The sequence below is a fragment of the Aythya ferina genome (assembly GCF_964211825.1).
Source record: "Aythya ferina genome assembly, chromosome: 5".
In the NCBI taxonomy this organism is placed as follows: domain Eukaryota; kingdom Metazoa; phylum Chordata; class Aves; order Anseriformes; family Anatidae; genus Aythya; species Aythya ferina.
Window position 1 is genome coordinate 48,246,326 of NC_140301.1, and position 23,849 is coordinate 48,270,174.

General features: G+C 35.2%; 1 protein-coding gene across 4 annotated transcripts in view; it reads right to left on the minus strand.

The window, feature by feature from the left end:
* TTC7B (tetratricopeptide repeat domain 7B) overlaps positions 1-23,849 on the minus strand; it is a 135,990-nt gene that overhangs the window by 88,865 nt on the left and 23,276 nt on the right. For all 4 annotated transcript variants that reach the window (XM_084522757.1, XM_084522758.1, XM_084522755.1 and 1 more), the window contains exons 4-5: positions 12,968-13,098; positions 11,822-11,943 (exon numbers count right to left, since the gene is read on the minus strand). In XM_084522757.1, coding sequence (XP_084378883.1) covers positions 11,822-11,943; positions 12,968-13,098 — 253 coding nt within the window. The remainder of the gene's footprint in view (positions 1-11,821; positions 11,944-12,967; positions 13,099-23,849) is intronic.

The following is a 23,849-nucleotide window of genomic DNA, read 5'->3' on the forward strand; positions in this document are numbered from 1 at the left end:
CTTGTCAACTTGAAATACTAATTTTCCAGTACAGATAAAACATATAGTACATAGTAGAACTTCAAATCACAAAAATTAATATTTGATGGGGAAAAAAATACTACTTCCTAAAATTCCATACGAAGTTTGTCTTTTGAAGTGTTAAAAGGACAACCAAAACAAAATCTCTGTGAAGAAGAATGCAACTTTTAAAAGTCCTTAGGAACTTCGTGGCATGTTATTGTTAGTTACTTATTACATTTTGGTAAGCATCTAGAAGGGACTGAAACTTGTGACTGAAGTTCTACGGAATCATAGAAAAAGCAGCAAGACTGTACAGGAAAAAACTTAAAATACAGAGTTAGTTTTTGCTTCATAAAGCATTTAACGCTGATCCACTGCACAAGAGAACACAAACACAATACAAATTTGTCAAGCGTCTTCTCTACAAGGTGTACTAAAAAAGATACACTTCAAAACTACAATCTAAATCAGCCAAGAATTAAGTTAAATGCTTTGAGAAAGCAATGAAGCAAAATATACCATGAACAGTATGGTTGATCTCAACACTACACTGCTTTTAGCAAAGTACATTTCCTGTATTTGTTAACAGTTTGTAATATTTGGGAGAATAAAGTGGCAGATGTTCTGGCACATGCCTTTCCTCCAAGCCAGCACATACCTTCTACCTGCTTTTTATTGTGATGTGCCTTCTAGCAGTTCTACCCATACTGATACAACTCCAGAGCACAAGGGCAAGTTAACTTGGACAGCAATGATCCACAGTGTCTGTAAAGGACTTTGAGATCCTTTCCATTCTTGAGGCAAGGAATTTTAAGGTACATTCACATGCACTCAAGCTGACACACCTTGTAATTTCAGACTTGAAGAAGAGAACACGGACAAACATTGCTGGTTCCATGTTTGTATGACTGCCTCCCACCAGCACATGCTCGAGCCAAGCCCTTTGAGTTGCATATTGCTAATGTTTTTAAAGACTTATCAAAATGTTTGCTGCTTGCAGTCTTCAATAAAAGAAACTATGTTGACCCAGTAGCACTATCGCAGTTACAGACTGGGAATCAGGATTTAAAGGTACTGCTCTTCTATTGGAATTCTATACGGATAAATGCCCTTGGGGCTATCTGCATCCTTGTGTCTACCTATTGGCACTCACACTCCCGAAAGCTTCTGTTAGAATCTGATTAACTGTTATAACGCAAGACCAACTTCTATGCCCCTTGGAAAACTTCTGACAGCATTTCCTTTTAGCATAATGAAAATATTTTAACTGCATCTATGCAAAGTTGCTTCCTCCTAAACAGTGGCAGATCCATAAGAGTAGATATGATACAAAAGAAAGTGCAGGAAGAAACTTAAGGAGCAAGACGGACATACTTTTAGTACAGAATCAGCATGTAAGATCTAAGCACATCAGTTAGCAGTAGCATACTTTTGGCACAGGCATATTGGCCAACATTACCCCTGTGAAGCCTCTGCATTAAAAAGCATGTTTGGCAACAGACACCAAGGTGCTTTGTCAGCCGTGTTCCTGATAAACCTCACACCCCAGACAAATATCTTTCCATTTTTAAACACATGTTTTAAGATGAAAAGAATGAAATAAACTGTTCAAGGAGAAGTGGTCCATATTTGAAAGTTAGGATAAAAGAACAAATGGTAACACAGAAGTGAGATCCAGTCACAATGCACTCAATACAGCCTAAGAAAAAATACTTTAAATTTAACCTCAAAAAGGTTGGTAAGATTAATATATTTTTTATTTGCAGTATATTTTGCTATCTTCTCCATTAATGTGAGAATTGCTTTGTCATGCATTTTCTTTGTAGTAATCAAATTAAAAAATAATAATAGTTACTTAGTCTAACATTGACTTTTATAGATTAAACACGGAATTAGAATAAATTTTTGCTTAGTGAGCTTAGACCAAGCCTCACCCGCTTTGCAATTTATTGGTTAAATTGCAGGTGTTTATCCCACTTAACAGAGAAAAGTATATCCAGAACCATGCCAATGAACAAGAAACGTTTCTCGTGGTAGCTTATTACCTCATTATCAAGGCTTACTATATCTGATTTAAGAAATACTCATGTTTTAGAAGGAGGGGAAAAAACAAGAACTACTCATATTTTAAAAAAGGGGGAAAAAAACATGAACAGTGAAATCTAAATCACTTGATGAAAGTGATGAAACGTAAATTGCTTTCAGAATGGAGCCCGTTTCCCAAATGCACTCTCCCTCTCTATACAGAAAAAGAAATGTAATGTTTGTAACCTCGATAGTACATTTTAAGTTTTAAAGATTGTTGTTTAAGAACTCAAACAGCAAAGAATAAAGTATTTGTTTTAAATTTGTACAAACACTCTACTTAGGGAAGGAGTAGGGACAGGCAAAATTCTTGACACAGAACAGAAACCTCAGATCAACTCTTTAGCACTAACAGAACAACAGCTTAATCCTCTGAGGCATGTTATTTACCATACTAGAGCAATTGTTCTATGTAACCTTTCAAAGATTAAAGCAAAAAAGACCAAAATCTCTACAGCTTTCTGAACTTTATTACAGATTTGACCAAAGAGATAATGCCAAATCTTTTGCACAACTGGCCGTGCTTCAGATAGTTGTGACTAAGGCTTGTTTGTTTTCTCTCACTTTTAAGGAGAAAAAGAAAAATGAATAATTTTATCCACAACTATAAAAACGATGGACCTAAAGCCATCCAGTTCTGTTTAGTCTTTTTTGCTCTAGTTTCTCTCTTCCTTTCATACTTTTCCCTTAACATTCTCACGCTACTGTATAATTTCCACAAAACATTGATTATCACTGGGTATTACTTTCTGAATTACAAGTAGAAAATCTTTTATGTCCTTCTACAATCTAAGCTGTTATTTTTAAACATATAAAAAGCACAAAACAAAAACAAACAAAAAAGCACCACAACCACAAAATGGCAACAATATCACTGTGCATCATACATTTATTTTATCTATTGTTAACTCATGTGGAAAGAAAAATCCTTGGTATTTGATATTCACTACAGCAAATCATGTTTGTTTGATGCTTGAAAGTTCCTGATTGAAGTTTTAGCTTATAAATGAAACATCCTCAGTGTGCCATTACTGCTGCGTAAGCCCAAGTATTCGAAACAGCCCAATCAAGCAGCAATTCTTTTAGAACACACAGTAACAAAACATCTAAACAGCCTTACTTTATCCTCATCTACTATTCTCCTGAAGGCCATAATCACATGCATTTGGAATGAAAACGCATTGCCTAGACTGCAGTTCCACTGGTAGCTAAATCCATTTAATGCTTCACTACCAAAAAGTGAACGCCTCATTCTCCCAAATCTCTTGTTGGTATTTGTTCCCTTTTTCCACCACTCTTCCTTCTTCACACCTTCCTGCTCTCAGCTATCTCTTTTCTCACAGCAACGCCAGCCATTATCACACCTTCTGGTGAATCTTTCATCTCACTAAAATGAAAGAAAGATGTAATTGCTTTGCCATTTGTTTTCCACTGGTTTGGAAAATGAAGTTTCTGGTACAAACATGTACAAACAAAAAATAAACAATATGTGCCAGGAGTGTAGGTACAGGGAAGATGAGAGCTGGTAACACCACACTTGTTGACACCAGCACCTCAGCTCCTTCTCAGATTTTTAGAATATTATTTCATATAAGTATATAGATATGCATGTGTGCATGTATGTGTGTGTATATATATTTACACACGTATGTACACGTGTATATATACACGTGTGTATATATACACACACACACAAAGCACTAGTCTCAACTACTAAAACACAACAAACAGATTCACAAAAATGACTTCACAAGTTACTCAAGAAAGAGTGGATTAGAAGTCCTGCCCTTTAACTCTTATATGTTACTTTCTCTTTGAGCAGAGATCTAGTCAGAGGAAGAAGCAGGGGTAGATTACAAAGGTAAAGTTCTTGAATTCACAAGAAAAAAAAGCAGTAAACATTCCAGAAAGTTTTACTACCGAAATAAGCTAACAGATGGAATGAGGCAAATCTAATTTACTCTGGTAAATATTTAATACTGTATTACACATCAGTCAATCTGTATAGTCATAAACTTTATAGAGTTATTTTATCTATATTTGGATGAAAATATAAAAACTCCCACTGAAGTAGAAAGAAGACATGCAGTAAATACAAAGATTTTGTTTAGAATACCACCTTGAAGATATAGGATGCCTCTCATTTTAATATCAAGCCTGATAAAAGCATGGGGAACTTCAGCAGTGAATGACATGGCAGTGGTTTTACAACCTGTCTTAGAGATACAAAGGTCAGAAAAGAGCAGCAGAAACACAAAGGAAGTATGCGGTGGTAAAATACAAGATTCTATACAGTAACAAAACCGCTGGGATGCATCCCTGGAGCAGTAACACCTGGCAGATCAAAAAGAGCTAATCTGAAGTAAGAGATCAAATATTTGGTCATGGGCATTGCTTCGCAAAAACAGAGACAAGGCCAAATTCTAAGCACTGTTTGTGGTTCAGCCCTCTCAGTGGTGGCACAGCAGAGAAAGGAGTAGAAGGAACAGAAAGGCATCTCTTCAGAGAGCACAAACCAGTGGTGACACCTGTGAAGAAGCACGCTTGTCACTGGCCGTGCCCCACTCTCAGAGAGGGAACCCAATGAAGGGGAAGGGAAGCCCACAAGACCTTATAGCATGAGAGGCTTCATGCAAATCCCAGCAGCAGCTACTACCTCCCACTGCACTCTATGGTGGGGAGTGGACTCTTTGCATCACACAGCCATTTTTCGGGCAAAACGCACGTTGCTCTCTTCTTTCACAGAGTGTTTTTTAAGCTTGCAAACTCATAATGCATTTCTGAAAAAACAAGAGCTGAGGTAAAGAAATGGGATGGAGAGAGAGCAGGACTCCCAAGGTGACATTTCAGCACTAAGAAGCATTTCTGTTCTCAGCTGAGACCTCACCACTGGCAAACAATTGAAGAAAACAGGTGTTGGTGCTGCAGTATAATGCAGGATGGCTAAAAACCAAACCTGATGTACAGCAAAGGGGAAAAAATTCACACAGATAAAACTAGTTTTAATGATAATACTTCTCCAGTAGATACCTAAGAGCTTCAGACAATCTTGGTGGTCTGTATTCAAAAAAATTGCAAATGAGAATAAGTACAGAGATGAGACTGAAGAAGCAGTAGGGCAGAAAAAAACGTTTTTATGTTGGTTAACATTGGGGAAAAAACACTAAGAAGTTAATTAAGCACAAAGTAGGATGTTGCAGGAAAAGAAGAGAAGATAAACACTAGCACTGGAACACTGATACATATTATGGCAGTTCAATAATACATTAAAAAAAAAAAAGATCAGAGTATAACTGATTTGTAGCCACTTGAGCTCGGTGCTGAGACAGTATTGTGAGAGAGCTCTAAGTACTAATACACCAGTGTAAGACCTAACATAAAACTTGGTCTGTTGTGGGCTTGTGCCCATCATAAATTCAGTAACTAAAAGTGTTTCTTCAAACTGAAAACCAGAGTATTATATTGGACAGCAGTGTGAAAACAGCAACATTTACTGAAAAAAAGTGATAGAGCCCATTAACCAGGGGAAGGGAAGGAAGGGTGGAGAGGGAAAGGGGAAAATCAGGCAAGAGGTTATCAAACATCCTTTGATTTTCCCACTCTCATTAACACTGGAGATGTTTAACTTCGAAGTTGCTGTTTCTGGTTAGCTAGAGATGTTAATAGCTGAAAAAAAGTAGTGGAAAACGGTGAGTTTAAGTTGCTTAGGTGCCATTTATTCATCAGTATAGTTAAGAGTTTTGCCCCTTTATTGCCAACTCTTGTGTTTGCTATCGGACTGTTATACCAAAACAAAGTATAACAGAGGACGGGATTTCCTTTTTTCTATTGCATCCCAATAACAGTTCTGAAAGTGCTTACTAAACTTTCTTTTATTCTTATGCTCTCCAAATTCATTGTGAACACTGCCATGTAAACGCATACATTAACTCAGAGAAAAGCAGGACGATAAAGGCAAAAATCTCTAAATTCATACTACATAGAGCACACTTAAAACACGAATTGTACCTACAAACAGGTACAATACTTTCTGGAAAAAAGAACCCATGCAAATGCTTCAAAGCAAACAACCAGAATCTGTCCTAGTAATTACTATTCTTTATACTGTTCCACTGCTTATTCATAACTAAGAAGAATTCATGCAGTATTCCTAAGCATAAGACTTACAAGCAACACTTCTTTAAGGGAAAAAAAAAAAAAAAAAAGTCTAAAAACATCTTGTTGATAGTCTTATAAAAATGTCAATGCAAAATAAATGAGGGAGATTACTTCACTGCTGAGTTGCTTACCATACTTGTGTCTGAATGCAATCTCTGAGGAACCACTTATTTCCAAAGAAACTCTGTTTTTAAGTACCCCCACTGCAGTAATATGAAGATTTGGTGGCAGTAAAACAAGATGACATTAAAACACGATCAAAATTATTCATACACATGCACTATGTTTATGCATGGGAGAGAAATCAAATGCACAAGGGCACTACCACACACTCATAAAAAGAAATGCCACTTTCACTTTCTCATATTTAAAAATACAGTGCATCCAACAGAAGCTGAGAAGAAAATCATTTGGGAAGGGTAGGCCAGCAAGGGACAGAGAATCTGGGAGACATAAAAGGTCAGATCTGACATGCCTACCAAATACAAATTGCTGGAACATAAGAAAACATTTTCAGTACAAACACCAAAGTGCCTGCATGTCAACAATAATTACAAGCCCTCTCCAGTAAACTGGCTGTTGAATACATTATCCTGGTGGTTATATATTTTGAAAGGAAAGGATGTGGAGATCAGGAGGTGCAAAGGAAGATTTTTCCAGTATTCAGCTGAAAATACAGGTAAAGCTTGCCTGCCTTTAACAGATGACTAGCATTTCTGTAACACATACCGTTTCCAAGGTTTTCACTGCAGTTAAGCTTTGATTCTTACCACAGTCAAATCAATACTACTTTTAACTTAGAAACATTTATTTTTAATTGTCTGGACAATGACGAGGAAATAACCTGAGCATTGGACGCTTTGAAAGAACCGATGAATTTCAAATGACATGAATTTCAATAACAAATGACGAGACACACAGTCTCCAACACCTGCACAGTATTTGTTTTTTCTTACCACTGTACCAGCCTTCTGTCCACTACAACACCACAGCCCGTGTTGTCACAAACTAGTTTGAACTCTGATGCACTGTCTACAACTTCAGAGGATAGCACTGAAGAGTCAAACAATGCAATGTGTTTACTCTTTGCAAAAATAGTTTCAGAATAGTTATTATTATTTAAAATGAAGATGAATCATCCTTTAGGACTAGTCTTTTACATCTCTGTAGATAAGCAGTCACCTGTTTTTTCCAAGATCCAGTTCCATTTTCATGACAACTATGACCAAAATACATACACTCCTTCCCAGGCACACTTACCCAAATGCTTAGCAAATCAGTTCTGCCACTACCATGAGGAAACCTAGCACCAATAAATCCTCCCACCTAGTTATTTCCTCCTCTTCAAGTCAACAGGGTCAGTTAACATTTTAGTTAAAACTGGCAACTGTGGCTCACATTCAGTGATGTACCTTATTTACTAATTAATGTTGACAAGATACCTAAGACTTCATCAGAATTTGCATCTTCATCTTTGGAGATGTGCAGAACAATTGGTCAAGGTATCACACATTCACACCCACACACATGCACGCAACAATAGCGCTTACGGATTGACTTCTGTACACTCTCCCTTGCCTACTAACACAAGAGCAATATTCCTGCAAGTGCCATAGTGGAAAAACAAAACAACTCCTACATAGACAAGTCCTTTACATGAGTAACTCCAAGTACTGTTGTTTTGTGTGTTTGTCAGACATTCTGTAAGCCAATAAAAATCAATTATTCACATAAAAACTTTCTATTTTCTTGGGTTAAATGTCTGCTAAGAAAGGGCTGGCCTCTGAACAACATCATCATGGAGAGGACTGGGAAGGTCTTGCTTCAGAGCAGCTGTGTCAGCACAGATAATGGCACCATGAGGAATACAGACCTGGTCCAGTCCCTAGAGCAATGTCCTTGAGAGGTTGTGACACGTAGGATAAGTGGTAAGAGAGCTCAGGAAGTTAGCTAATGCTGGTTTTCACATGATGGCCACCTGATTATAGATTCCAACCAAAAAGCTCTTTTGCTTTAAGAGTGTACAGAGCCAATACTGTCCTGACCTTTGCTAATTCAAAAATACATTTACAATTTTGTCTGGTTCATCTTAAAGCACAAATACAAAGTAAATTCAACAGAAGGATTACTCAGAACATAACTTGATGTCCTTTATCAGGGGCATTTTACTTGAAAACAAACAAGCAAACAAAAACACAACCAAACAACAAAAAAAAATATGTTAAAGTACTCATGTCAAAGTTTTTATGCTCGTTGCTTTTCTTGGAACAATACCAGGTCTTTGAACTCCACCAATTTGAAATTACAAAGCAGCTACTAGACTAAATGGAAGTTGCATAATCAGCCAGCAAAACATTTAAAGTCATATATATTTTAAACCCTCCTTTTAGATTCAGAACAGCTTCCTTAACTTGCTACAACTTGCAAAGCTGAAATGTTCCTCAGCTCCCAAGTGAAAAATGGGAATCTAGTTTGACACTTTACTTAAATTCTGTACATTTTGGAAGAAAACATTAATTTCTGATTCGTGCCTTAATAGATCATTAAAATAGTGCTCTTCCATTCAGACTATTGCCACTTTAGGCTTTTTTTGTTTTTTTATTTTTAGATAATTGCTATTCCATGTATTTTCAAAATGCTGGCACTTAGCAGTTAGGCTTCAGAGGTTTCAAACACTAATGCATGCCTGAAAGATATTCACTTAATCTTCCACAAAAACTTGCTTTCTTGACTCAAATGAAAATCTCTGCACAGTTAGTGAGCAGAAGTTTAAAGTTGATCAAGCAGCATTCTGGGTAGGCCACAACATTCCCTACATTACTGCTGAAATGATGCTCTTTTAGTTGGTATTAAAGTTCTCAATTTCTTTTTGAGTTTGTAATTAACACACACAAAAATGGGATTTCCAGTTCTAGAGGACAAAGAGTCCAAAAGCAGTGAATATAGGAGTGAACAAAGGTATACAACAACACATTTCCCCACAAAAGGACTTTAGACAAATTCAGTTCTCCATCAGTTTTTTTTTTGTTTGTTTGTTTGTTTTTGTTTGGTTTTTTTAGTATTTATTGGAGTGGAACTGAAACCTTAAAAAAAGTAAGTCCACACCCATATCCATAAGCATCTAGTCAGATCTTTAAGCATGTTCTAGTGTATAAATTGTTAAATCCACAATGCTGATAACAAGAAAAAATTTGAATTCACTCAATACAATGCCAGATGATAGTTTAGTGGAAAGAACTTTCTTTTTGGATTTAACTTATTTTAATGTTACAATCTCACTTCAAGAACATACAAGTAACAGCCTCCACTGCATCGCAATATGAATACCAGAGCTGGTCTGCCTGTAAAAACAGGCTAATTTTTCCTTTTCTTCTCCCTCAACACTCACAAGCAGTTAAATAGGTGATTTCCTGCATCTTCCACAGGATTCACGCCCTTTTGGTATCTACAACTTTAACTGAAAAAAGTTTATTTAAATCAGTATTTCAGTTTCTAAACTCCCTGTATTAAAAATATCTACATTTCCCCTGCTTGAAAATTTTCATATAATCATTATAATTTTAGATTAAATTAAAACTTGAAGTATATTGGAAAGCATAATACAAAGATCGAAGATCTTGAACTCAATTTATTAGGTTCTGATAAACCTAATATCAGAATACATGCCAAATTTAAAAATCAAGGGAAGCATCTTTGATACCAACGTATTGAAAAGCATGCTAAAAATTTGTCACTGTTAAAAATATATATATTTAAAGTAGCAACCTTCTGTGTTCAGTTCTGGTAAATTCAATTGAAAAACAAACAAGCAAAAAAAGAAAGGACCAATAAAAGCAGCAATATAACTGAGGGCCTGGAACAATGGCCATATTAGGCAATCTTGAAAGAATTGGGATTGGCTCTAAATTAAGAAAGGAAACTGAAGGATATAATGGTACAAGTATGCAAAATAATGGTTGGCTCTGATTCATTTTTCCCTGACACCTCGTTTCCTCTTCTACTACTTCTAGCAGTAGACAACTAAATTGGAAGACGACATTTAAAATTAAATATATAATGCATAATCTGCTTGTAAACTACAAGCGACCACTGTACTAAGGAGTGGAGGAAAAAAAAAATAGTATGTTTATGGAGGAGTTGATAAGAACACCAGCTTCACTGTGAAGGATTACGATGTGCACAGAATCGAATCAGCTTTTTGAAAGTTTATGCCAGACCAGCTGATATGGTCTAGGAAAAAAAAAAAAAAAAAAAGCATTAGCTTAGCATAGCATTCCTCTATGGGCTAAATGTTCCTTAATAAACCACTACACAACTTTTTGTGGTTACTCTTAATCTTCTCTATCTACTGCTGATTACTTTTAGGCCTTCAAAATCCTTTGAAATGTGGAATTTAGCTTATTCTTTACCATGATTGCCACTGCGATTCTTTTAATATTTGCATTTTACTTATCTTTTGTGCAGACACGAAAACAGTAATTTATTTTTAGCCCTGCTAAAAAAAAAAAAAAACAAAAACAAAAAACACTTTCAGAACATTCCATTCCACTTGCAATTAAATGATGAAAACTGAACTCATACATAATTCTCAGATCATGCAATATGGCAGCATTACTTCCTTACTTTAAGAACCTTAGTGACCATTTTCCTGCTGACTGCCCTGACTGCCCTGGACAGTTTCAAAATTGGGATATCCTTTTATCAACCAACCATCAGTACATGAAAATCTCGAACTCTTTACAGACACTGCATAATTTACCTTCATCTCCTGATTATGCACTTGAAAGAATAAGAAACATTTTTGGTAAAAAATGCTAGTCCTATCTAGAGTTCCAAAATTTCAATAAAATAACACAAAACAAAAGCCCTGCAGATCAATTTTTAAACTATATGCTTTCAACAACAAATGTCAGAAATGTACTTAAAAACCATTTGTGCAAAGTTTTAAAGCTCCAAAAACACGAAGAGTACTGCTTCTTTTTTTTTTTTTTATTTTCCATGATGGCTGAATTTATTTTTAGACTTTTAATAGAAGTTTTCTTTAAAATTATAAAGGAGCTCCCATGCAGGATCTAAAAGGATCTATAGAGCAGGTACAATAGAGATTGTATACTTGTATACATACTGTTGGTCTTCATGCACATTTATCCTGCAGCATAATGTTAAAATAAGTGATAACTGAAGAGATTCAGAAAAAAATTATGAAATCAAAATTATAAAAACCAGGAATTTCAATATGTTCTCAATCACTCTATAATAACATATTTCTAATATTTACTTTCTAATAGTAAAATAAAAGAACTATCAAAGAATAGGTTAAGTTTAAGGTATTTTAAGTTCTCACAATTAGAAAGTAAAATACAAAATGTTTTCTGTTTCATATACTTTAATCAAAGGATTTAACAACACATAAATAAATACAATATGGACAGCCTCACTATTTCATTTAAAACTTTTGTGCCTTATTAAAGAGGCCTTGTGATCACATGACCCACAATTGTTAAAAAGTATCACAACCTGTTAGAACGAAAATACAAAACTTAAATCAAAACAAAAATGGTGAACCAAATCTTACCCATTCTTGAAATATAAAACATGTGCTCTTTGTAATCCTGTTTCCAAGAAAAAACCAAGTTCTTGTTCATGTGTAGTGGGTCCTGGTTTAGGGCTTCTGTTTTGTATATTTGTATTAATCACCTAGGAGAACACAAGAAAAAAATACAACAAAAATTATCAAGTTTTGTAGACTTTCACAATGAAACTAATACTTTACACTGGAGAAGTCTTTCACTTTCAGGCAGCTGATAGCAGAATAGTTCTATCCTTAATTCCATTCATACCTAAATATAAATCTTTTTTTTCTGTTGACTATCCCTTAAACAGTAATTTCTTCACCAAGCAGAATGGCCTCTAAGAAAAATTTTATAATACATTTTCAGAAGTTAATGTGAAGAACAGTATAAAAAAGAAGTGCATGATGAAGCATATTTGCAACCTCACTCGGTGAGTAGCTGAGGTGATGGTATTTAAAATCTAAAACCTGGCAGAATAGGAAAGAGTGCTGCAGAAAGCAGCATTGAAGATTAAAAGTGATATCCAGAGAGATTTTAAAAGAAACAGTTTAGAAATGATTTAATTTGTATTAGTTACATTAAAAATGGAAAATGATCAGCTTTCAACTGCCTTAATATTCACTACATATTCTACCAACCACTAAGATACAACAAAAACACTCCAAAGCAAAAAAGCTCAGAAAATAAGAATGTGTGTTTATTTAAAAAGCAGTATCAATTACTTCTCTCCCTCTTCATTTTGTTTTTTTTCTTTTGCTTTTCTGACCCCAGCTTAGTATCTAATGGAGAGTATACCATTAATTATTTTTAAGAATTATCTGAAATGCCAGGAAGCGTATACACACAATATACATACTTCCTACTTCCTATGTGTTTGAAATATACCATAATATACCATGTTCATAAATGAATTCCAAGGAGGCTACAGATCAGCATCCTGAACATACATAATAATTAAGAGAGTTCTGTCCCTTTTCAGACTACTAGCAGAATCTTCTAGGAGGACAGAAAGTCACACTAGCCTTATTGTCCAATAGTAAGCATGCCCTGAAGTTCTAAGAAAACAAATATCAGACGTTTTCTTTCAGATGAACCACCAAAATGTCGGTATCATCATACCAATAAGAGATGATCCACACAATTCTTACCCTTTCTATCTCCTGAAGGTACAGAAGAGCAATATCCCCAGCCTTCTCATAGCACGTAACAATTTCTTGTTCACGGTCCACATGGAGGTTGCTAGCTGAAGAAGAAATTGGCAACTTCTCAAGACAGAGACCTGAAAATAAAATATTTTCAAAGGAAGCATTAAAAACTAATGTCATAAAATACTGCATCTGGAGTATAATCCAGGCTAAACCCTTTTGATTATGGGAAGAAGCAAAGAAGTTACTGAAAAAAATTGAAGGTATGGTCCTCTGATACAGACAGAAGTAAATAACACTGAATCCTTAATGATTGTAAAACTATGAGAAGCAATTTCAGCAATTATGATTTAAATTAAAATTATGACATTCTACCACAAAGCTGTCCAGTGTCCTTCTATACCACTTTTGAATTACTGGAGACATCTTCACTTACCCCAAGTGATTACAGAAACAACAGCAAGGTGAGAAAAGCACTCAAAGTAATACCAAACTTAGCAACAAGCAAAGCAGAGGCACCAACAAAAGCAAATATATTTTCAAGAAATAAAGGATCAGGAAGTGGAATTTTTGGATTTAATTTTTTGTTTATCAAATTTCCATCTCTTCAGTTTTCAGAAATCTCACTACACAGTGCAACAGGCTTGCAGCAAGCTTTATATCACCTGTTACCTATGTTATTTGTCAAACACTCATTCCCTGAACAGTGGCCTATTCGCTGTCTGATTCTACTTACCTTGCTGTGGAATTACAGAACACACTAAACACAATTAACAACATGCTTGAAAAGAAAGGATTAGCATATCCTCTGCAGGAAGAAAACACTAAACTCCTAATGACAAATAGTGATTTCAATACGCTTTTTGTATCTGTTGTCAAGACAATCAGAATAAGTTCAAGAACCCAGACATGATCCTAACTTTGTGCTGGCCTACCGTGCTAATGAACAATATAGGAACTGAAAAAAAAATATTTATTAATATTAATATTTAATATTTAATCACTATTAAATTGCCCTCCATACACACCCTCATTAGGTCTTGCATTAAAAATAAATGCAGCATAAGACACCACACAGGCAGTTAGCATTTTAAGCCTTAGATTTTCTAGGAAAAATTGTGACAGATACCCACATTTATGTGAATGCCCACAAAACAACTCAATACAACCAGCTTTAGTAAGAGGTACCTCTCTCTCTCATCAAGCACAGAAGTCTTTTGTGCCTTTATTAGACCTATCCAACAAAAACATTATCTGGTGCTTTGAAGCCAAAAAATATAAAGTTTTTGCTTGTCTAAAATCAAAATAACATTCATTAATCAATGGTATCTCCTATACAAGCCACTTCTATTAAAGTTGTTTTCAAAATAATTAATGAAAACAGCTGGAAAGGACCTCGAGAACACTCCTCTGTCTATCTGAATAAGGAATCAACCAACACCAACGGATGCTCTTCCAACATGTTCTTAAATCCTTGGCCTTCTTATACAATGCATTATAGAGCACAGCTATTCTTACAGTTAGTATTTTTTCCTAACATCTAAATCTCCCTCCCTAGATTAAGTATTCCTAGTCTTCTTCACAGATTATTCCTTTCTTTACAAAATTTCTTTTCTAATTTCCATCTAGAAAAAGAGAGACATGTTTCCTACAATGAATATCAAATTTTCATTCTTTTCATGCTTCCTTGATATTAGATCATTTTCGTCTCCTCTGGAGGCTCTCCAATGGGTTATATCTACCTTGGCTCATTGTGCCAAAAAATGGATACAAAGCTCTACTTGGAGCCTCAACAGCACCGAGCAGAAAAGATGAAAAACTTTCTGCATTTGATAGAGGATACTTTATTTTTTTTTAATACAACTCACTAAAACTTTTGTACCTTCTTGTGCATATTAGTAAAAGATTCCCTTCTACTTTTGACATGCAACACATCTCCACATCATATTCTGCAAAACAAACTTAAAAATCAGTATACTTTTCAAAAACCTACACATTCTGATAGCCTAGCAAACATTCAAGTAGACTCTCTTGAAAACCTGCCAAACCTGAGTACAACAGACACTGGGCTTTTCTGACATGTTGTGGTTTTCATCTTAACATCTCTCTAAATATTAGAAAATATATTAAAATAGTCTAGAACAACTTATGCTGGTCTGCTTTCTTTCAATTTTTCAATCATATAACAAATATTGTTATATGTAGTATAGGTAGTTTGTTGTTATTTTTGTTTGTCTGGCTGTTTTTTTCATTTTGTTTTGTTTTGTCTTTTGCTAATCATATATCCAAAAGATGTAACCATACAAAAAGTTCAAATCTCCTGCTGCTTGAAGTGACCCTCTGATAAGAACTAAACATATGGTTGATGTTGGATAAAAAGCTTGCAGTGTCCTACATGAACAATTTCAAACTAAGAGATGACCATAAAACACAATAAATGAGCAGCAATTAGAAAAATGCCAAATGACTAAAAGCATCAGATAGTGGGCACGTGGATCACTTCTCTCCACCCCTTCTCTCCCATGACACAAACAACAGGGGCCCCACAGTAATCCTCCATTTATGGCACACATTACTCAGCCGGCTATTTGTAGAATTGTCTCCGTTTTATTATTTATATTTTTATAATTTATGGCCAGAACTATTTTATTTTTTTTTTTAAGTTGAAAATCTCAGTATAAGGACCTTTTCTCATTTTAGCTGGGAATTCTCTTTCAGATATCAAAGAATCTCAGTGTTCCATCAGAAAATTTAAAGTAATGGAGAGGAAAAGTACAAAATTGTGACAGGGTCCTCTGACAAAGCACATAATACTATTGCTTAAAGTAACTTTATTATACAACTGTACTTAGTGTATTTTTCCTGGTATGCTTATTACAACCTGTCAAAGTATATGTATTTTAAGCAGGCAATGCTTTACAGACAGAAGTTAATTTGGAGAACTATCCTGGAACAACCATTTACCAGGATGGTTCAGAGACTTTATTTGGTTTGCTGACACAAGAAATAATTTCAATTCAATACTGCATTAAAAATGAAACCATATTGACTAGAAGGAAAACATTGAATAAATTAAGAATTCTGTAACATGTTAAAACAAGAAGTTCCTTCAGATTCCAAGCTACTCATTTAACTCTTTCTTAAGAGAATCTTAAGAGAATCTTTGGGGATTGTTAGCATTAGGTAGAGGTTGGACTAGATGATCTTGAGGTCTCTTCCAACCTAGAAATTCTGTGATTCTGTGATTAAAAACAGATGATGGAGTGTAGAAATAATTATTAAAACACATAAAAATATTTTAATTTGAAATAGATAAAAACAGCAATATAGCAATAACAACCACAAATTATATTACCCACTTCTTTGTAAGAATATTGTGAATGATTAGAAATTAATTAAAACAAAGCATTATTATATTAGGCAATATTATATACTACAAGGCAATATTATATTATATAGTCTTGAAAAACAAAAGGCAAGTTGTAACTTACGGAATTTAGAAACACATGAATTCAAAGACACACATGTCACCCTAAATAATCTGATGACAATGTTCACATGCATTTGGACAAGTCAGATCTCCCCTATGTGCTTATTTCCACAGTTCCCGGGCAAAAATCTGTTTTTCTGCCTGAAAAGGGTACAAATTTCTTTAATTACTTGTAATTTTTTGAGATATTCAGCAAAGAGTTACATGTTCAACTCTATTTTTTGAGAAATTCAGCAGAGTTACTGCTATGAAATATTACTGCATTTGTTGTACAAGTCACAGCAATTGGTTTATTTAACCTTTATTCTTGATATTGTTTTAGCTTGTATTCAAGAATATCATGCCAGCTGGTATCACAAATTGACTTTGATATTATGGCTTTTAAGTTTAAGCCCTTCCAGTCAAAACCACCTTCAAGTAAAAGCTTCTAACAAACTGGGTCAGTTTTATTTTGGGAAGACACTTATCTCATACATATCTAGTCCAGATATCAAGCAAGATGACTCCTGAGGGAAAAGAAAGTGAGAAGCAGTGAAATGAATACAAGTCCATTCTAGTTAAGCTTGTGTGTTTTGCCAAGTAACTCTAAAATTGTTGTCAAAAGAGTAGAACAGCAACAAACAGTATTTGAACAAGAAAAAGGTACGCCTGATATTTCAATTTCAATTCAATTATATTTCACAATAGCTTGTGAAGGTTTTCTTTAAATCTTTTATAAAAATTATAAATTATCCATATTTTAGATTCAGAAAGCAGACAGTAGATAGTTTTATCACTTACTCCAAGTGATCTTCATGTCTGTATGCTCTCAAATCAGTGATCAAAGTTATGCCACGCCTTTTTTTTTTTAAACAAGTACATTACAAGAGCAAACTAACTGCAGTATCACATACACATAACTACTACCCAAAAAAGAGGGTTCCTCATAAGAATGAGCAATAAACTAACAAGTTTTAAGTTCTCATGGATAAGATTTGCTTATTCTTTGCAGTTTTTTGTTTTGATTACATTGACTTTTCATTTTCATTCATTAAAAAGAAAAAAAGTAGACTTTCTGTTGGAAAACCAACTAACATCCCCATTTCATTTTACAAAGTAAAGCAAAAGTTACTCAAAGGTCAAAAGGGAATCCACAGCAGATTTCAGATCTTTACCAAGTACTCAAACCACCCAGATTGCTACTGAAACCATTAAAAACATACATCTACACTCCGCAATCCTGAGAAGAGCCTGTCGCATCTGTCACATTTATGGCATTTTGTGTAACTGAGGATCTTAGAAGATGCCAGTCAGTACCTTGTCTGTATAAGTGCTTGTCAATTTTAGAGACCACAAGTAATAACTGTGGTTTATCTCCTGTCCTCAGTAGTCAATTCAAAGGACAGACAAAAACAAACAAAAGTGAAAGACTATTTTATACTTAAGTAAATAAACATGTTTTTGCAAGAGGGAAAAAGTCGCATGAATAGAAAGGGTCCCTGGGTTTGCTTCCTGTTTTCCTTCGACATGTAAAATCAAAGTCTGAGTATACATCCTTTATTCTTCCCTATAGGATATGCAAAGCAATAGTGGTAAGTGTTCCATAGGCTGTACACAAAAGGCACCAACCTTTCATCTCTGCTTTTAAAGAAGCTTCGTACTTAGCTTACATATTTAGAACAAGCAATTATATAGATTATAGCACACACTTACTAGTAATTTTTGACAAAAAAAATTGGAACAGCTCTAGTTACAGCCATCAAGGAACTCCCACAGTTTATTGCTGAACTTAGAATGAGCACTGCTAATTTCACTGAAGTATAGGACTTATTTCTAGAAGTCCTCAGTCAAAGATTGTGCTTTGTGTGTAGAGAATTATTTTTTTTTGAAAGAAAAGTATAAATTTTTTCCCTGTCAATTCTCTACTGGTATTTGTAAAGTATTAATTAATAAAAGGAGGAAGACTAAGAATAGGCATTAGGAAAATATATTTATATTAAAAGTACCTCTTACTGCAGATACATTGTCTTCATAGAATTACCTATTTCTTTACACAATATAAGGAAACAAAAATATTTAATCTCTTTGGTTTTTCAAATATGCTGGATTTCCCATCCCTCTCATGCAAAGACACAGGAAAAAAAAATCTCCAGCAACTGTTAGGATGTGGAATCTCCTTTATAGCTACTTGCATACCCAAGCAGCTTCTCAGAAAAGGTATCAGAAAGGTCAATATCCTTTTCTCTTAGCAAACTTGAATTTAAAGAAGCTGCTCTGGCTAGCTAATTTTTCTACATACAGGGTACTTACAGAGAATTAAATCCATTCTAGACAAAACTCAGAGCATTACAAGCACCACTTTCCAGAGCTGAAGTCAGTATTTCATCATCTATGCTCATACTGCAATATTACTTCATTAGTGTTTTTTTTTCTAATATCAGAGTTATGCTATTTCTTCAAAGCATCTCTAAGTTCTTCAAATTTAAAAATAAAAATACACACGCACACACACACACATATATATACACACACCCTGGTTTCTAATGGCAGGAACACTCATATCTTTTCTGAAGTGAATACTTAGCAGTTAATAAAACCAAAACAGTATTTGGGGATTTATTATCATATCATCTGAAACAATGTATCATAGCTGTAACAACATCTGCTGTGAAATGACTGGCCACACTTCTCCTCTAAATGTAACAGTTTTCAAATATTTGTATTTTCATAACAACACAGAATAGAAGAACCAAATTATTTTCATTCAGTGTTTAGATTTCAAGCACCAGAGCTTAAAGCTCCATTGAAGGAAGCAGGACAAACTCATGGCTTTTCTACCTCAACCCGTATTCAAGCAGGTGAGATACAGACTTGGGAAAACCAAGCTTTATCTGAAAAAAGTTTTAAGTAGCTATGGCTCAAGCTTCCCAGCCACGGTCTGCAGAATGTTTGCTGGCAGCAAACTTCTGCACAGCAATATGGGAGGAGGGAACTTAGGAAGTTGAGTTCTTGACCCATTACCTAATGAGGCTAGAGATCTCTGGCATAATGATTAAAACAGCTTTCATTTAGCATTCTTCCATGAAGGGCTGCTCGGTGTCTGCTGACACAGGCTAGCAACGCACAAGATCTCATTACGATCGGGTATGATTAAAGTTAAGTGCAGGATCTTTGCTAACTGCAAAGTAGCAATTCACATGCAGCTGACACTCTCACTGAACCTAATGAATATTTCCACGTTTCTGTAAATAGAACTAATTAATAGCCAATCATTTAACTTGGTAAATGCGACATTAAATTTGAATATGGGTCAGCAGCAGTAAAGGCCATCTCACCTTACTCAACATGCATCATCTAAATATAAACACAGCTATTCGAACAGGCAATATGAGACACAGAATGGCCTGCAGCAACAGGGTTACAATCCTGTAATGTCACAGTCTAACTTACATATGTCATCTCTCATGTACTTAACTAGAACGTGACCCTAATGCAACACAGCTATCTTGTCAGATACCTGCGGTAGTCTACTAATCTATGACAAGACAGTAAATATGAACACCATTTCTTAACTAAAATCAAAAGTTTACAGCACTGCAGACTGTAAGGACTTATAAATTGCAGTGTTCATCTCTGAGCATATGTGGAAAGATTCACTGATTTGTAATGCCAAGTATTAATTACACATCCATTTTTCAATCATATCTTGACTTACGCAGCATCACAATCATGTAAACTTAGATTTTGCTAACCTTATTTCCCAGTTAAATATATACTTGTAATTTGAGTGTTGCTGGGAAGTTGGCACCTCCCCAAATTAACACCTCAGTATCCCACTGTGTATCTCATCTCTGCTTCCATAAGCAAACAAAAATTGCTTAGAAACACAGAAGATACTGCCACGCGTGGTATTTGAATAATGCCTCTGCGCACTTTCCAGTATATTACCTCATTCATATACTGCTGAAAACTTGCAAAAACTTAATTGTCCTGTTCCCAGAGAGCATATCCTTAAGAGAATATTAGCTTCAGTCATTATTAAAATGGATTCTAAATATACACTACCATGTGATAACAGTGCCATACACAATTTTTTCTGATTTGTCTTTGAAGAGAATAAGGTACAGAAAGTTGGAGGTAGGTATACAAGCCTAACTTGAAAAAGGAAAAAGACTCAGACATATACAATCTTTAGTTACTTCTTTATGGATTCATAACTTGTCTTATTTCAATTCTTCCTAAGTTAAGATTTTCCTCAGTCTCAAAATTGAGAATTGGGCAATTAAATTGATCTAGTGAAGAACTTAAGCAGATGATACTAAAGAGACAAAATTAACCTCTTATAAGAGGTTTGGAACTCTTTTCAATTTACAAGCCATTTGAAAATTACCCCCTCTTGATGTCTTGTTCAAAATTGTGTTTTTGAAATTTAATACTGCAGCTATTCCAACACAACACCTTCTATATACACAGAATAGAATTGCTCCGAAGCACAGCATCAAAATTAGCTTAAAAAAATCACAATAGTTTAAGGGTGTAAGATCAGAAAAGTATGCCTATCAACAAAGTTAACCACATAAAAGAAGACTGTCTTTCACTACTCCTCCATTTTTAACTTGTGAATTTCGTGAAATGGTGAAGAAAGGCAGAAAAATACCAGAGCTGTACTCCATTCAGGAGTACTACTGTGTGGTAGCTGCCTCCACCCCACCTCTGGGTGAGAGATATCTGAGCAGTACTGAATCCTGACCTATGATAATCAAGTTTCTGAAGTTCTGCCTCATGCATATTCACTTGGCTAGTCTACTTTGTGCTGTTTTAATGGACACAGCAGCAGATAACTTTTCATCAGGCCACTCTTCCATCATCTTTTACCCAAGAAAACGCATTAGACATCAGAGCAGACAGCTGCATTTGCTGCCAGAAGCCAGGAAAAAGAGTCTCTTTTCCCCCCCCCCCCACAAAACTACCAGCCCATTAGCTTTTTGGTCTTCATGAGACACAGCAGTTCTGTATCTCGTAAGTTCTCAGATACAGGTTCACAAAACTAACAAACAAAAAACAACAAACAGCTTGGTGGATAATGCATTCAGACACACTTATTCTGGAGAAATTGAAGTGTCAGTAAGAATTTTCCTCTTCTGATTTTTTTTCTTTGCCACATCTTATTTTTTAACAATAAAAAATGTATAAATGCATATGTTTACGTAAACATGTTATGTTTATGTATGCCCCCATATATTTGTATGCATACATATATAAACGCATACACAAATACATGCACACACTCCAGAGTTCAACAAGTGTTTAAGAACCTCACTTCCTCTCCAATGTTCCAATTCCATTTCCTCTCCCCACAATTGCCACTACTGCTTTTCCTCTTCTCCTTCTTACTAGCCATTAGTAGATAAAGCTCCAACAAAGCTTAGCCTGAACCTGACCTTGGGCTCATTTTGCACCTCATTTCATTTGTACACACATGCTGAATCTCCCTTTGCTGTGAAGGACAGAAAAATGTACTTTCTATGTTTTGCAAGGGTAAGAGTACACAGGCACAAAGCAGGCCATTTCTGAGGGCTTGCAGTAGACTTAATTGTCTAGGCATAACATGTTCAATTAAGTACCTTGAAACAATTGCAGAAGAATAAACAACATTTCAATTCAAGCATCCTACTCAATCCCTCACCTCCATTACAGAATGTAAAGCTCAGAGTAAAAAGGGAAGCATTTGTGGCACTCCTACCTTAAGTGAGGAAAAAATTGTAGCAATTAAAAAAAAATAAAAGTAACAATAAAAAGTAGAGCAATTAAAAACTCCCATTAGTTTTTTCTGCCTTACAGCTTTGTCAGGCAAGCATATCAGTGCCTGACCACTACAAAACAGGATACCAATATCCTGCTGACTACAAATCCAGTGGAACTGGGTTTGCCCAAAAGTGGATTGAAATTAGGGAACTGAAGCGGGTATTTTTACAGCCTCTGCATGTTGCCATGCCAAGCAGGGCAGCCAGGCTGATGCACGCACACAGGCATTTCTTGGGAACATGGTGATCTGTTCATGACTGCCAAAGAAATAAAAGCTAAATACTTAGGAAACTTCAGATATTCAGATTATCCTTTAAACCACAAGTAGAAATACAAGTCACAGCAAAGGACAAAATCTATTTAAAAATAACTTGTACTTAGTTGATAGTAACTACAAGTCTCCAATCACTTCTGAAGAAGCCCTTCACACTGAAAAGTTTTATAAACCACTCTAAAAAGTGGAAAATAGAAATTCCGGGGAAGGGAGTGAAGGGGAGGGAAGGAGAAGGGGGAAGAAGGGGAGAGTTAACTGTACTACTGCATATTAATGTTCGCTATTTAGCTGTCAGTTACTCTAAACGCTTCTAAACTTTGAATATTGAATTTAAGACCGCTCCGAGACTTCAGACTTACTCTAGAACATGCAGGAGATGACAAACTTACAACCCTGGGAAGAAGGGATATTAAATTCCAAAATTCCATTAATTACCATTAATTATTCAAAAATTAAATTCCATTAATTATTCAAAAATAAAACATTGTAGGGAAAAAAAAAAAAAAAAGGCTAAACAACGCAATTCTGGAAATGAGCAGAGCAAAAGGAAAAAAGCAGTAGTCAGCTAGTCTGCCCAGGTAATCTGAAATCCAGTCACCCAGTAAAAGTGACCAAAGCAGTGAAGTCTGATCAAGATTAGATCAGGTGTGATACAACAGATTTCAGTGTTTAAGTAGAAAACCTGAAATCAGAAGCAACAATTAAAAGCACATCTAGGCTGCAGATGTGCCTTTTCTCCCTTTCTTTTTTTAAAAGCTGAATCTACAAGATATTCCAGGGTAGAGAAGAAATTAAGGCAAGACGTGTATTTACTATTTTCTAATCAATTAATTTCATATCAAGTAAACTGAATAATAGCAATCCTTTCTGCAAAATTGGTGTCTTAATATTTCAGCTGTTCTATATTCTTATGAGGCCAAATAAAATAGAGCCAGAAGAGTTGCGCTCTGGGAAAATATTCAATTAACTTATTGGGATTCCTTGGAGATAAGCAAATCTATGCACTTACAGTTGATCAAGTCCAAGACTGCATTTGCATAGGAAGAGTGACAAAATCAACAGCCATCTTCACAGATGGGTGAAAGGGAAAGCTGAATGGAAGGTTATTGACAAAAAAACAGCAACAACAAAAAAACTCACAACCCACACACAGATGGCATATGAGAGACCTGGGCAAGTTTATGACACACATAAAAACTCCCCACATCCTTCCCTTTCCATTTTCAGTGGAAACAGTTACCCTCTTCAAAGACCAGGAACAATCTTTGAACAATTACCAGTGAATGCTATTGAAGTCTCTCCTAAATTGTGTTTGCTAACTTTGACTCTTCTCTTGC